At 45.6% G+C, this 13,921-nt stretch overlaps 1 protein-coding gene across 2 annotated transcripts in view; it reads left to right on the top strand.

Moving 5' to 3' along the window:
- The window catches only part of CACNG4 (calcium voltage-gated channel auxiliary subunit gamma 4), a 54,329-nt gene extending 44,900 nt beyond the window's left edge, over window positions 1-9,429 (top strand). For both annotated transcript variants that reach the window (XM_041123766.1, XM_030014456.1), the window contains 2 exons: window positions 4,089-4,229; window positions 5,066-9,429. In XM_041123766.1, coding sequence (XP_040979700.1) covers window positions 4,089-4,229; window positions 5,066-5,604 — 680 coding nt within the window. In that variant the 3' untranslated portion in view covers window positions 5,605-9,429. The remainder of the gene's footprint in view (window positions 1-4,088; window positions 4,230-5,065) is intronic.
- Window positions 9,430-13,921: the final 4,492 nt, after the last annotated feature.

Here is a 13,921-nt window from a genome sequence, read left to right as displayed (position 1 = left end):
CAATTCAGATCAGTCATAGCGCTTGGGTGACGTGATTTCAGCACTCAGGCAAAGGCAGGCTAGCAGAGTGTGAGCACAGCTGCATTTATCTCTCATACAAAGCCTTGGAACTAATGTTAAATTAATGCCAAGTCAGCTTTAGGAAAGAAACATCATTAGTAAAAGGACTGTAAAGGGAAGAGGAATTAAGTAGCATCTTGATAGAAGCGTATTATGCCGCCTTTATTTGGAGAAAAGGGAGAACTGGGAAAAACAGTCTACAGCTCCGCAGTAAAACATGAGATTGGTAAATTGTTTGTAAGTGTACTTGCGACTGGTGTTCCTAAAAGCTGTTTTCAACAGTGACTAAGTACAGACCTTAAAAACAAGTTGGTCGAACCCTTTACATCTTCTGCAAAATCAGTCTTCGGCTGCTCCCCCCGCAGAGGCGAGCTCATCCTCGCGTAGTCTGCACAGATAACAGGGCTCCTCTGCTGTAACTTTTATAAGAAAAACTGCAGCTCCACTTAAAATGCATACGGTTGATTTAGAGATTGCTGAAAGGTTATGTACCTAAATCCAGAAGAGATGAGCTCATACGTATATGTAATAGGGACCAAATCATTGTCTAAGACAAGAGGATATTTGCATCCTGTTTCAAAGGAGACGTGAGACCTTCCGTCCCATTTTTGCCCTCTGTGCAACACCTTTGCAACCTGCTGTCTCCGTATCATTCACCGGGCTTTTTAGCCGTTTCTTGGCACAAGATTCTCGGAGGGTCATGTTGGGGGTAACCCTTATTTTTCCTGTCTGGCTTAGACAGAGGCACCAACGCTGTCTGCATCTTGTGCTCCTGAAAGAGCAGCATGAGGGGTCTCAGCCTGCTCCACAGTGACCAACCTAATATAGGCTTCAGATAAATGTAAACATTTTGGTGCTAGCAGAATCAAGCCCTCGTTCAAAACCCTATTGAAGTCAGTGAAAAAATGACTGATTTTAGGAGACTTTGGTCCAGGGCGTGGGCAGGAGCAGGAGTTTGGGGTTTGCCCTTCGGCTTTCAGGCTGCTCCCTGCAAAACCAAGCGAACGACAGCCACAGTGACAACTAACACGTGCAAAGGAGCACAAAGAAGACCCCTGCTATTGAACCTTCCCCGTGACAACACACACCAATCTATCCGTCTTAATAAAATCCCCTTCACGTGTCTGTGTAGAGCCCCAGCACGCGGCAGGGGTATCGCTGCCGTGCACAGAAAGCCCATGCCGTCCCCAAGGCTGCCGCCCGCGTCGCCCAGCCGCCCACGTGTGCTCCAGCTTTCCTCCTCTCCTGCGTTTCTGCAGGCACGCAGAAACGAAGCTGCTCCGATCCAGCATTGCACGAAGCGCATGCACCTCTCCCTTTGCAGAAGAGGGGATTTCGGCCGTACTCATCCTCGCTGCGCGCGTGAGGCTGTCGGGGCTCTGCTGTGCTGCAAAAGCGCAGCCCTGAGGAGGGGGACTGGGGACCCCAATTCAGGGGCGTGTCTATACTTGCATGCACTTCTTCCCCACATACTGTAGCATCTCCTTTTTAAAGCCGTGTGCTTGGCTCCTGCCTTTCGGAGGAGAATAAAAGCACGAGCAGAGCGCCGGGGCTCGCAGCCCCGTGGGGAGGAGGAGGAGGACGGCATGCTGCGGCGCTTCACCGAAGGAGGTGTCACAACGCATAGCGGTGCAGAACAGCCGATGCAAACAGACAGGACGGTAAACAAGAAAAAAAAAAAAAAAAAGCGGGGGAGAAAGCAAAAACCAGATTGCCTTAATGTTTTTTGATGTGCTGTCATTTTATTACCAGTATCAGGAGACATATGTAAATTCTACATGGTACCTGTGAGCTTCCTTTTAAATTTCAGAGCTAAAAGTACACATTGTAGGAAAAAACATACTGTAGAGTTTTACAGGAAGATAACACTGTGTGTTTTGTTTCTCTTCACATTGATTACCTACTATAGAAAAATTATCTCTGGAGATTATTGCTACAAGTAGAACAACCCACCCCCCTATATTTGGCACGTCTGGCAAGTTCCTTCTGATGATATCACTGAAGCATTTTAGGATCATTCTTTGATTTAATAGAAATCATTACAAACAGCATGACCATAAAATACAGGACACAACAACCTGAAAGGATGGGCCACAGTAGATTTTAAGTCCGTGCTGCCTTTTGCCAGGGCACTAACAGACAGACAGTGATTTGGGGTGCCCTCATGTCCAGCAGCACAGAGACTGACATATTGAATCTTTTTCTAATAACTGACTAATAATTTTCTAAAAACTGACCCAAAAGTCGAAGCACTGTTACTTCATACCACACCCGTGGGGATACACCCAGGGCAACAGAACAGGCTCTCAGCACTCAACGGGCTTTGATCAGAGACCTTGCACCCTCATGGCTTGGATTTGCCAATTATTGCAAGACACTGTCTGAATAGTAATGCATCCGACTGAATTGGGTTTAGATCCGGTTAGAAAATGCCCCATCTGTAAAGGACGCGTGCAGCGACGTTGCCAGTTTTGGTAGAAGACGGACTTTTCTCGCCGTTGCGGATCGATACAGGCATAAGTTTCCCAGGCAGGGACTGTCTTTTTTGGTTTATGTTTGCACCATCCTAATTCGGGCTGGGCCCGTAGCTGGGGCTCCCGGGGGCTTTGCGGCGCACACAAAAGCCACGCTGTTATTAAACGCCCAGCCCTGTCCCTCTTGCAGTCAGTGGGAGTTTTGCCACCGGTTACCGGGGGAATCGTTAGGAAGCGATTCGCTAAATTGAGAACGCCACGGCCATCGAAAGTAAAATGAGAAAGCGTCAGCTGTAACATCTGGCCGTTTCTCCTCGGGAAACGGGTGCCGCTCGCTGTGCATGTCAGCCAGGAAGATGGCACCCGGGAGAGACCGCGTCGCTAATGGCACCGCGTCAGCAGATCGGTCCAGATGGTGGTTTTTTCTCCTCTCTCTTTTCTCTCACTCAGCCCTGGGGGTGCCCGTGTCCTCCCGGTGTGCTGTGGGGTTTCCACCCCGCTGTGAGAGCAGCCGCTGACCCCCACCCGCCTCGGGCATCCCCACGCCCTGGCACCCGCTCCCCCTGCCGCGACTCCCCTCCGCGCCTTCGCCTTTCCGTGGTCCCCACCTTTGGGGACCATTTGCTGTTTTCCGCAGCAGTATTCAGCACTTCGTCTCCCCTTCTTCAAAAAAAAAAATCCTCTCTGTATAACAGCAGAACTCGGAGCTCTGCCTTTCAGGAACGCCTACCAGCTTTTACCCCTTTGGTTTTTACAATACAGACATCTCTCTTCTTGTGCTTGTTTATTTTTTTCTCAGCACTTTTGTTGCCTCACTGCCGCTTCCCTTTTGATTGCTGCTTAGTCTCGTAGTGACCCAACTTTGAAAGCTGGCTTGAAGTGGTGTTTTAATTTTTTTTTCCGGGGATTTTATAGCCCACGCTGGTGAATGGACTGAAGTATACAGAATTTTAAATTACTCTACTTAGCTGTCAGGAAACTAAAAACAAACATCTGAGAGACACTTGTTAAAATTTCTTCCTTAGAAATCTGAAAGGTTTCAATGACCTTAATATTCAGCAAAAGAAAAAGGGGGTATTAGCTGTGCTCGCTGGCAACGTGAATGCTGCAGACTTCAAGAGCTGTAATTTGCTCACCTTGCACATGTACCAAGGAACAGATCCGTCTGCTCAAGCCATCCCTAAATGTTGTAGGGTTCACAGCCAGCTCATGAATTTTTCACTGCCGCTCCCTGCGTGATGCTGGGTCTTACTGTCACTTACCTCATCCTTTGCCAGAAATGTTCTGTACGTGGTGGCATCAGGTAACGGCGATAACGCCGGACTTCCTAGGAGAAAGCTCAAAAGATTTAAGCTACTCAGTTGAGAGGGTCTGTGCCACGTTGGCCACCTACCCCCGGCCTCGGCTCCCAAAAACACGCCCAGAAATGCAGAATCACTCATAATTCCAGCAAAAGCCAGGGGCTTTGAGACTTTGCAATCTCCACACTTGCACCCGAGGAGGCATCTGAAATCATTACTGTCCGTCTTGGTTTTCTACCTGTCTCCCCTCCAGGCATTGTCCGTGCCTCCAGTGTGTTCCCCATCCTAAGCACAATATTGCTGTTGCTGGGAGGACTCTGTGTCGGAGCAGGAAGGATTTACAACAGCAAAAACAATATTATTCTCAGCGCTGGGATTCTCTTTGTTGCGGCAGGTATGTTCTCCTTAAATTGAGTCCTTAAGTGCTGCCTTTTTAAACTGAACAGGACTGTGGAAAAGCTTGCTGGCAATTCTCTCCCTGTACCCCTTTCCCGGATCGAGGGCACTAGCAACATCACACTAGGCAAATTTCTTAAGACAAAAATATGTTTTTGAAGCTCTACAATAAGTATATTCTAGAAAAGCTTTTAGTTTTCCTGAAAAAGGAAGCTGAAGTCAGTAACAAGCAGGTTTTACACTATTTAAAATGTATTAAATGTTAGATGAAGCAGGTGTCTCTTACATCAAGGGCCTTTTTCTTTTCTTTTATATGATGGCAGAAAAGATTCACCTATGATAGGTGAGCCCATTTTTCACACTAGAAACTTCTGAGAGAGTCAGCCACATTGTTAATAGCTTTCCCTGAAGCTCGGATTAAGCATGCTGCATTTAGATGAAAATTCAGCAAGGTGGAAGAGAACTTATCTTGATCAAGGTGAACAGACATAGCCCTGAGCTCAAAATGTATTTTTATTATTATTCTGAATGTTAGAGTCCCACTAACAATATTAGCGAGCTCCCATATGCTACTTCTTTCCCACCATGGCAATGAAGAGATGGCAACAAATCCTGCTGAATATTTTGGGATCCACGCGAGCATATGTGACCCAGATGTGGATCTATTCTTTGTTTTTCAAGAATAAATGAAATCTTGAGATAAATGAAAGGGTACATAAATGTAATAAAATTTCCTGGTTATAAACTTTGAACCATTCAGGTCCAGAAAGTAACGTGGCTTGAATTTTGTCTTCCCAGCCACATAACCACTGATCTATGTTTTTCTCTCTCTAGGACTAAGTAATATCATAGGGATCATTGTCTACATATCAAGCAATGCAGGTGACCCAAGTGACAAGCGAGATGAGGACAAAAAGAACCATTACAACTATGGTTGGTCTTTTTATTTTGGAGCCTTGTCTTTTATTGTGGCCGAAACCATAGGCGTTCTGGCTGTGAACATTTATATTGAGAAGAACAAAGAGCTGAGGTTTAAGACCAAGAGGGAATTCCTTAAGACTTCTTCCAGTTCTCCTTATGCCAGGATGCCAAGTTATAGGTACAGGAGGCGGAGGTCCAGATCCAGTTCTCGATCTACAGAGCCTTCTCCATCTAGAGACATTTCTCCGGTTGGCATGAAGATAGCAAGCACCATTCCCATGAACGAAATTTCCATGTACACTCTTTCCAGAGAGCCTTTGAAGGTTACGACGGCTGCCAGCTACAACGCAGACCAAGAAGCCAGTTTTCTGCAGGTTCACAACTTCCTTCAGAAGGAATTTAAGGAGGGACTCCATGTCAACATGGTCAACAGGAGAACAACGCCTGTTTGAAGTACCTTCCTTCCTCGCAATTTTTTGAAGAAATACTGAAACAGAACGGATCTGTCATGAAAGAGAAGGAGTGATGTTAAAATACCCTCTCACCTCTTTAATTGTGACATGTGTTGAGGTAGCAAGTGGAGATCCTCTGGACCAACATAAAGATATTACATGCTCGTAGCTTTTTTTGAAGCTATTCGGAGTTTGTTTCTTTCAGTTCTTGGTGTCACGAGATGAAGGCAGTTCAGTTCATGTTCCTGCACTTCTGTAGTGTGTACAAAGTCTTGGAGAAACTGCAAAGGACTTGCCACCAGTGTGTTTTACAGGATTACAGAAAAATTGTTGTACGACTTTTTTTTTTCTAATATTGACATCCCTTAATACAAACTTGCAAATATAATTTATAACCAAGCCCAAGGATGGATACGAACTACTCATCAAGTGAGCCACTTTCCTTTGACACAGCATAAGCTTTGCCTCTTTCAAAAAAAAAAAAAAAAAAAAAAAAAAAAGAAAAAAAGAAAAAAAGAAAATATTTTTGAAGGCAACACTTTCTAAAACTGACCTGTGCTACTGAAACCGTAGAGCACCCACGTACTGAGCATTACAGACTCCCTGATGGGGTGGTAAGGGGGTCTCCCGTTTCTGGGTGTAAGGCGTCCCTCGGGGCAACGCAGGCGGGGGAGAAGAGGGTGGGTGCATCTTGAAACACCTAGAAAGGGAAGAATTAAAGTAGGTGGGACTTGAGCATATTTGCGAATATCATTTCTTGCCTAACATTTAGAAAACTTGAATTCTCATTTCGACTAGCCCTAGTGCCTGATCCGGCAAGGTGCTGAGTGCTGTCTGTCAGGAGCCCCTATAGACTACTTATAGCAAGAACGAGAAGCAGAGCCGAGCCGGGGTGGCCCGCGCAGGCGAAGCCGCCGGTTCCCTGCGACTGCATTCCTGTTTTCCTTACTGCTTCACAAGTGCAACACTAACGCTACTGGAAACTAAGATATCTAAGCAATGTGCGTAAGAAAATGAGAAGCTAATACGTTCGGACTAGCAAAACTTCCTGCAGCGATGGGAACGGAGTGTTAACAGAATGGATGACAACTTTGTATTTTTTAAAATAGAACAAAAATAATCACCGTTTATGAGATATTTATTAAACTCTTTTTATTATGAATAAGTGCCGCATGGTGCAAGGTATAGTTGCTTTTAGATGGAAATGATGGTTTGACCTAATTTAATTTATTTTGTAATGATGAATCTACTTACGTGCAGAGAGCCCACAGAAAACTCTATGCATCACCTAAGGGGGGAACTAATTTGTACCCTTTGCTTCTGTATGTTTCTAAAAAAACTCTGATTTTTTTTTTTCTTTTAAATTCCTGCTTTCATTTTTTACACTTAGGCTTGGAATCTCAAAGCTCGAGGGCCTGACTCAAAGGTAATTTAATTGAATAGTATTCATGTTGATTTTAGTGACCACTCGACCAAGCCATATGAGAATGCAGTACCCAATTCCCCTTGGATGAATTAGGTGCAGTGAGAGAGGAGCATCTAATTCCTGTAGATTCCTTTGAATATACCCGTCGTCTTTGCCCAGAAAATCTTGGCTACCAGAAGACTAGAGAAGTGGTGACAAGAAAAAAAATCATGAATTAGAAAGCTTGGCTCACTGATGGTGGGAGATCTCAGCCAAACTGTTAAAACCACTTTAGTCTTAATTTATCCTGCGATGGCCGCAGCATCAGTGACTCGGCGATGTTTAGGATACGAGGCTTTCAGCTAGTGGAACCAAGTCCTCCAGGGAAATCTCGGAGGAGCTGCCTTAACATCCCAAAAAAGCAAGTTGAACCCCCTCTGCCCCCCCAGGTAAACCCTGCTTAAGCCTCTCTCCTTGCAGGAACCAAGACACAATTCTCAATTTTAAATGAAAGTCTTCCCCTAGTCGCTGTCAAGCTCTGCCTAGCCCTCAGCCTGGCAGAGCGACATCGTTATTTTGGCAGAGGTGGGTTGGAGCCTTCATCCCTGCTTATTAAGAGTTTCCATTCAGGTTAAAACTCTGCTGGGATCCTTTTTCAAACCTCTGAACTCTGAGAGCTAAAGCGAATGGAGCAATGGGAACGATTTAAAAGTAGAAAATGTTGTGCTACTTTCTGTATCAACACACTATGGAGAAAAATGTTACACAAGCTTTTTAAAAAAATTCAAACAGAGGCAGACAAGAAAACTTTTTTACCTACTTTTCGGCTAGGACAACAAAAAAAGAGTTCTAAAATTATTAAAGTTCTTGATGAAAGGTTTTTTTTACAAGAATCTTTATGCTTTCAAACAATAAATTATTTCCTACTTTTTGAGACTTCGTAATATTAAAATACTTTGATTAGCTATGATAGAAGTAGAAGTTTGCAATGAAAAAAAAAACCTTCTGTCTCATTAGTGTGTCATACTAAGTGCTAATTAATTTACATCTAATTATAGTCAATGTATTTTTCAAGTGCAATTTCCCAGAACTATTTGTTTCCCACTGTGTTAATAAACTAATAGTTAGAAATAAGTCCTCATCCGTGTTTACTGTAATTAAGAATAAAACCATTCCCGTTAAAACCAGGAGTTAGATATAGGCTGTTTTTCTAAACTCATGTCCATCGAGCTGGAAGTCGACAGTGTGAGGTTTGCTTCGCGCTTTGGTTTTGTTCTTTTAATCATCATTCTCCAGTCAATGTGTTTAAAACCAACCACCTGATTCCAGCCAAAGCCCGAGGCTTTTCTACAGCCAGGGTCATACCTGCAGAGGCACGTGCAGTATTTTTGCACCACGTCGGCAAAAAACGTCTTGCCGAGCATTTCGGGATGTTCCTCTTTGCCAGAGCAGGGCTGGTTTCAGCGGCTCTCCGAGCGCGATGCCCCGCTTCGGTTCGAGCCGGAGCATCTGCTCTTTTTCCAGTAGGCACCTTTGAAAAATGGAGCTGGAGTATTCATGGGATGCTCATGGGACACAGGGTCTGGACAGGAACAAAGGCACAAGGAGATAACAGGGACCAGAGCTTTCGTCCTGCGGGAGAACGGGGGCTGCGATTTAGAACTCGTGGTCTACGTCAAATCGCAGCGCAGTAATTTGTTCAACCAAAGCAAAAAAATGTTGTTTCATTTGACAATTCCAGTAAAAAGCAATCCTTCAAAATTCAGTCTTTTCTTGTGGAAAACTTTGATTCTGACAAAACTGAAAAATTTGCAGCATTCCTACCCATGAACAGTGTCTTGCTCCATGGCTGATCTATCTTAACAGAATTAGATTGTGCCCGGACTTTGAAACCACTCAGTGATATTAAAAAAAAAAAAAAAAAAAAAAATCTGTTCTTTCACATTTCTCTGGCTTCCCTGGACAGCATCAAACACAAACTAGCCCCCCATTTCTCAACAAGGCCTGCAGATATCACCATCATATCATTAACAATAATAAGTCTTTTGGTATTATCCTATAACATACTGTAACAGCAGACCTAAAAAAAGAAAAAGCTATTGGATCAGATTCAATTTTCCGAAAACCAAAGTTTCAGGTATATCATCAGCTCTCTCTTCCTAGTTTCTCATACACAATAGGAGTAATAGGAGAAATCACTTCATATGCCCATACATGTAACAATAACCTATTTTTATATTTCCTTTTCTTTCTGTATGGATCACATATCCACAAGGGCTAATATATCATGTCCCTTGAGGTTACAGTTCTGTCTGCAGTTCTAAAGTGTTATTTCCACTGTGCTTCAGTTCTACTGGTATAATCACAACCATGTATAATGTACTTAATCCTTACTTTTTAAATAAACCATTTTAAATGTATTCATTTTTGTGTGGAGAAAGGTATATAGATTTTTAACTTCCAAATTCTCTGAGCTGAGATTTCTGTGTTTATTTTTTCACATTTCTACCTATTTTGATTGCAGCTGGGAATGTTACTGGAAGCCAATATAGCAGAGGAGAAAAAACTATTCTTGTGGTCTCACAGACCACAAAATCTCCAAGATAAGCTATCTTCACAATATTTCCAGTCATTTGGGTTAGAAACTAAGAAAAACCTTCTGGTTTCCAGCTTAAACTTGGCCCATATGAGACACACTCTGGTTTCAGTGCCGGGTTTGAGACTGGTATGGCGGCTAGAGGCACCACAAACCACCATCAAGAAAAATAAGCCAGCGTCTTCTGAAGTGCTAGCCCCGAGCATCTGCTTTGCCTCCACCTTTTGAGGTTTCACAGGAATTCACTTCCGAGCATCCTCCTCTCCCTGATCTTGTCCATTTTGCCTGAAGAAAGCTCGACCCTGCCTGCTGAAGCTCCACGAAAGCCTTGCTCTGATCACCGCCGTAAAATCCCGATGGTACGAGCGGTGCCGAACACGGGTTGGCAGTTCGGCAGCCTCTCGCCGCTCCCAGACACCCCGAACCGTCTCTGTATCAGAGACAGTATTTTGTCTTCAAATACTTCTTTTAACTTTACCTTCCCAGTTCCCAAGCCTCCAGATTGTCTTTAAAGATGAAGACTGCCTGCCTTTCTCTATCTGCCTGCCTCTCCCCGTACGTATGATCAATTGGCACGTCTGGAGGGAGGCAGGGGATTCATCTTTTCAAATGCCTCCGACATTTAGTAGTGACACCCAGTAGTGAAGCCATTTAAAGCTCAAGCCCAAAGCTGGTTGCCTTGAACTAAAATAAATAGAGGCCCTTCCCCCATTGCCGAGCAAGTCTGCGGGTAAATAGTGACCCCGCGAGCTGCGCCTGCCCCGCTGCGGACAGGGATCTGTTAAAAAGAGATGTTGTTTGAGGGGGAAGCAAAGACAGAGTCCTTAAGGCTTTGGAAAGTGGAAAAAGAGTCCAGTGAGGAGGATGTGGCATTTCCTCGGAATGAGAAAACTAACGAAATGGGAGGTGCCGAAAATAAAAGGGAATGAAGAGTGCTCTGCACCTGTCTGCAAAACGGCTCGTCTTACAGCCGCCGCCGCCTTCCTTCACCAGAGCCGAAGGGATCGCTTACCAAAACGGCACACCCGGCACGGCCGTCGGGTATTTTAAGAGAACGAAGCTGTGGCTCAGCCGCGCGGGCAGTGGCGGGGATGGCCAGCCCTGCCTGCGCTCCATGGGGCTGCTGCCGTGAAAAGGCTGGGCTGTGTGCGGCGGCGCGGGATCGCATCTCCTTCTTCACGCCCATGGGATTCTATTAAAAAAAAAAATTTAAAAAAACCCAACCAAAACACGCACGCACATTTTGCTCTTGCATTCAGTGATGGCAGGATTTCAGCCCCAGAATTAGGGAGCTTTTGGAGGGTGCCATCGGCAGCACTCCCAGGTATCGGCTATGCAGAGCTGACCGTGACCACGGTGGTCTCACCACACCGGGGCAATGCGGGCTCAGGAGCTTGAATATTGCTCAGGAGCTCTCATTTGAAGAAAACTGTTTGCTGAAGATGCATTTGACCTGCGAGGAGACCAGGCGCAATCTCCTCTGCTCTGGGTTATTCTCACCTGGGAAGGGTCTTCTGCGGAACATCGTTCTGCAAGAAGGGAACCACAGAATTTGGTTAATCTGGTTGTGGTAAATACTGAGGCTAGTCTGGAAGAAATACAGAAAGTGCAAGTGCTGGGGAGCAGAGCCAAGCCAATGCCTCTGCTAGGGAAAAAATAATGTAATAGTTGGTCTTGAGACACCTCCTTCAGCATTTTCTCCAGTAGAGAAACATAATTGTGTCTCTTACTCACTGCTGCTAAAGCGCAACTAATTGCAACCCTCCCTGCTTCCCAACAGGTCCTCATTAATAGTCTGTTTATATTTCATGTGATATTGATTTTTAAATGTGAATACTTGCCAGCTGACACAGGGAGACTGCAGGAACCATTCCTAGAGGATTAGGTATCGTGGTCTTCTGGATGTGCAGAAAACTTTTGGGGTTTCCCTTAGTCCTTTGCTCCTCCAGAAACCGGTTTTGTTTCTGCATTTGTCATTTGGGTGCAGCTCATCGATGCCCACCAGCCCCGCAGGGAGGGCAACTTCGCCTCCACACCGAGACAGGAGTTCCCCGGCTGGGGACAGACGCTCAGCCCATGGGCAGAGGAGCCTTTTGGCTCTCGCCACGGCGGTTGCAGGGGCCGCAAGCGGTGATCACCAAATACCTGCCAGCAGTCCCCAAAAACACACCGAGCCTGCGCTGGGAGGAGGAGGAGGCAGGAGCACCCTTGTGATGCAGCTACATCAGCTTACGTAGCAAAGCCACAGAGCCCATGGGGAGCAATAACCCCACAAAATAGTTTCTTTTCCCTTGGAACGGTGGCTCTAGGTCACTTTTTGGGGACTGGGGACAATGTTTCACCTCGGCTGCAGTAATGGGAGTTTTCAGTCTCCTGGCAAGCCGCTGCCGCTCACATTGAAGCTCATCGAAGCTCGTTCACACTCCCAGCTCCGCTCTGCAGGGGAAGGGAGGGAAGGAAGAATTTTTCCCTTCTGATTTCGCCTTAGTTGTTTCCGAGATATTAGTAGGAAACTCAAAACAAAACCAAACCCTGAGGAACTTAGCCAGATCAGAGGACCTAAATGAGAACAAAAAGCATGATTCTTGCCAACACTGGAAGAGACACAAACACCAACAAAAATACTAAGGGGTTCCCACCCCTGCAGTCCTTGTAGGTTGCAATTAGTCTAAAGCATGATCATTAGCACTTGCTTCCTCAGCATGCAGAACCTTGCTTTGTGCCCGTATTTGCAAAGTCACATTCCCTTTCCTCTGCCCAACTTGTGGAGGACCTGTGGAGTTTGTAGCATCAAGGAAGCGAAGTCAGGATGCAGCTCCTAAGATCGAGTGACGTCTAGAGAAATTTAACAAGAGACTAGTTCAAAAGAAAAGGCATTACATTTTTAATGCTTTCCTTTTCTGGTTTAAAGTCTGTTCCCTTCAGGTTTTTCCACTTTCACGAGAACTCTTGGTTCTGGTTTAAATGTAAATATTTCTCCCAGCCCCAACATGGCATATCGCGGTCCTACGCAAGGCTGCGAGCAGCTTCCTTCGGATGTGCCCGTGGCCTCTGGTCCCTGCCTTGCCCCATGTCCCCAGTGCCCTTCCCAGTCCCCTTCCCCTCTCATTCTGTACCACGTACCTTCGCTCTTTCCCAGAGCTCCCACCTCCCCGGCGGGACCGGGGCACCAGCTGCTGTACCGGGTTCAGACGTGTCACCCTGCTCCCCAGGGGGGTCCAAGCCAGCCCTGTCACACATCAAGCAGAGTGATGTTAACCCCTTTAAGTCATATTTCAATTACAGTTATTTTGGATCAATATTTTTTAACTTATTCTTTATTTTCTCTCCCTTTCCCACACTCCCCTTGCACCTTAACTCCTTGCTTCAGATTGTCCTCATTAATTTGAGCTGACACCTCTGCACCTTTATTTTGACATCAAATTGGGGTGTTCATAAAACAGGACTGGAGTAGCTTTGACATTATCTTGACGTGATAACATGATATTTGCAGCTTTCCACTGGCATTTTTTTTAACCATTCTTTTGACATTCAGGTACCGTCATCCTCCTCAGTTTGACATCGCAATTGTAATGTCATCTCCATAGTGGCCTCTGCATTGACATTATCATCAAGTTAGCTTTACGATCAGCTGAAATATCAAAGGGAAGGAGAGAGGTTGGTCCCAGCCCCAGCAATCTGGGTTCAGGGCGACAAAAGTCACTTCTGAAAGAAGGAAAGGATGTGCCGAGTGGGTGCTGGAGTTACCGTACGCATCGAGGCAAGCCTGGATGGTGGGAAAGCAAGCGAGCACTCGAGAGGTTTTGCATTAGAAAAAACAGGCACAAGGCCAAAAAAAAAAAAACAAACCACAACACCCAACCCAAACCCCGACTACTCGGAATACTTCAGGTTAGTTAAAATAATTATATTAAAAAAACCCAATAAAATAATTAAGCTTGCTCATTTTACCACGGCGCTCAGTTCTGGAGGGACGTCCAGCTCTGCCCTCCTCGCAGAGGCTGCCGCAAGCTGAAGGCGTAGGCGTGCAGTTTGCGGGCTCCGGGGCTATTAAACTATTTAGGATCAGACTGAACTCAGGCCCGGCGCTATTATAAACACAGATGTTTTTATAACCTCGCTGAAAAGTTAATCACCCTATTAATGCCTATTTCTGGGCATGCCGCAAGTCAAGAGATTACAGCCTTTGAACGGCGGCTGTAGCGACTCTGGGCGAGCGCCCGCTCGCTCGGCTCGTGGGAATCCAGAACAAACCGGGTGGGATGGGGCAGAAAGCTGAGCTCCGCCGGGCGCTGCTCTCGTTACGTGCATTAATA

The sequence above is a fragment of the Aquila chrysaetos genome, chromosome 5 (genome assembly GCF_900496995.4).
Source record: "Aquila chrysaetos chrysaetos chromosome 5, bAquChr1.4, whole genome shotgun sequence".
Classification (NCBI taxonomy): domain Eukaryota; kingdom Metazoa; phylum Chordata; class Aves; order Accipitriformes; family Accipitridae; genus Aquila; species Aquila chrysaetos.
This window is presented reverse-complemented; position numbering and strand designations above follow the sequence as displayed.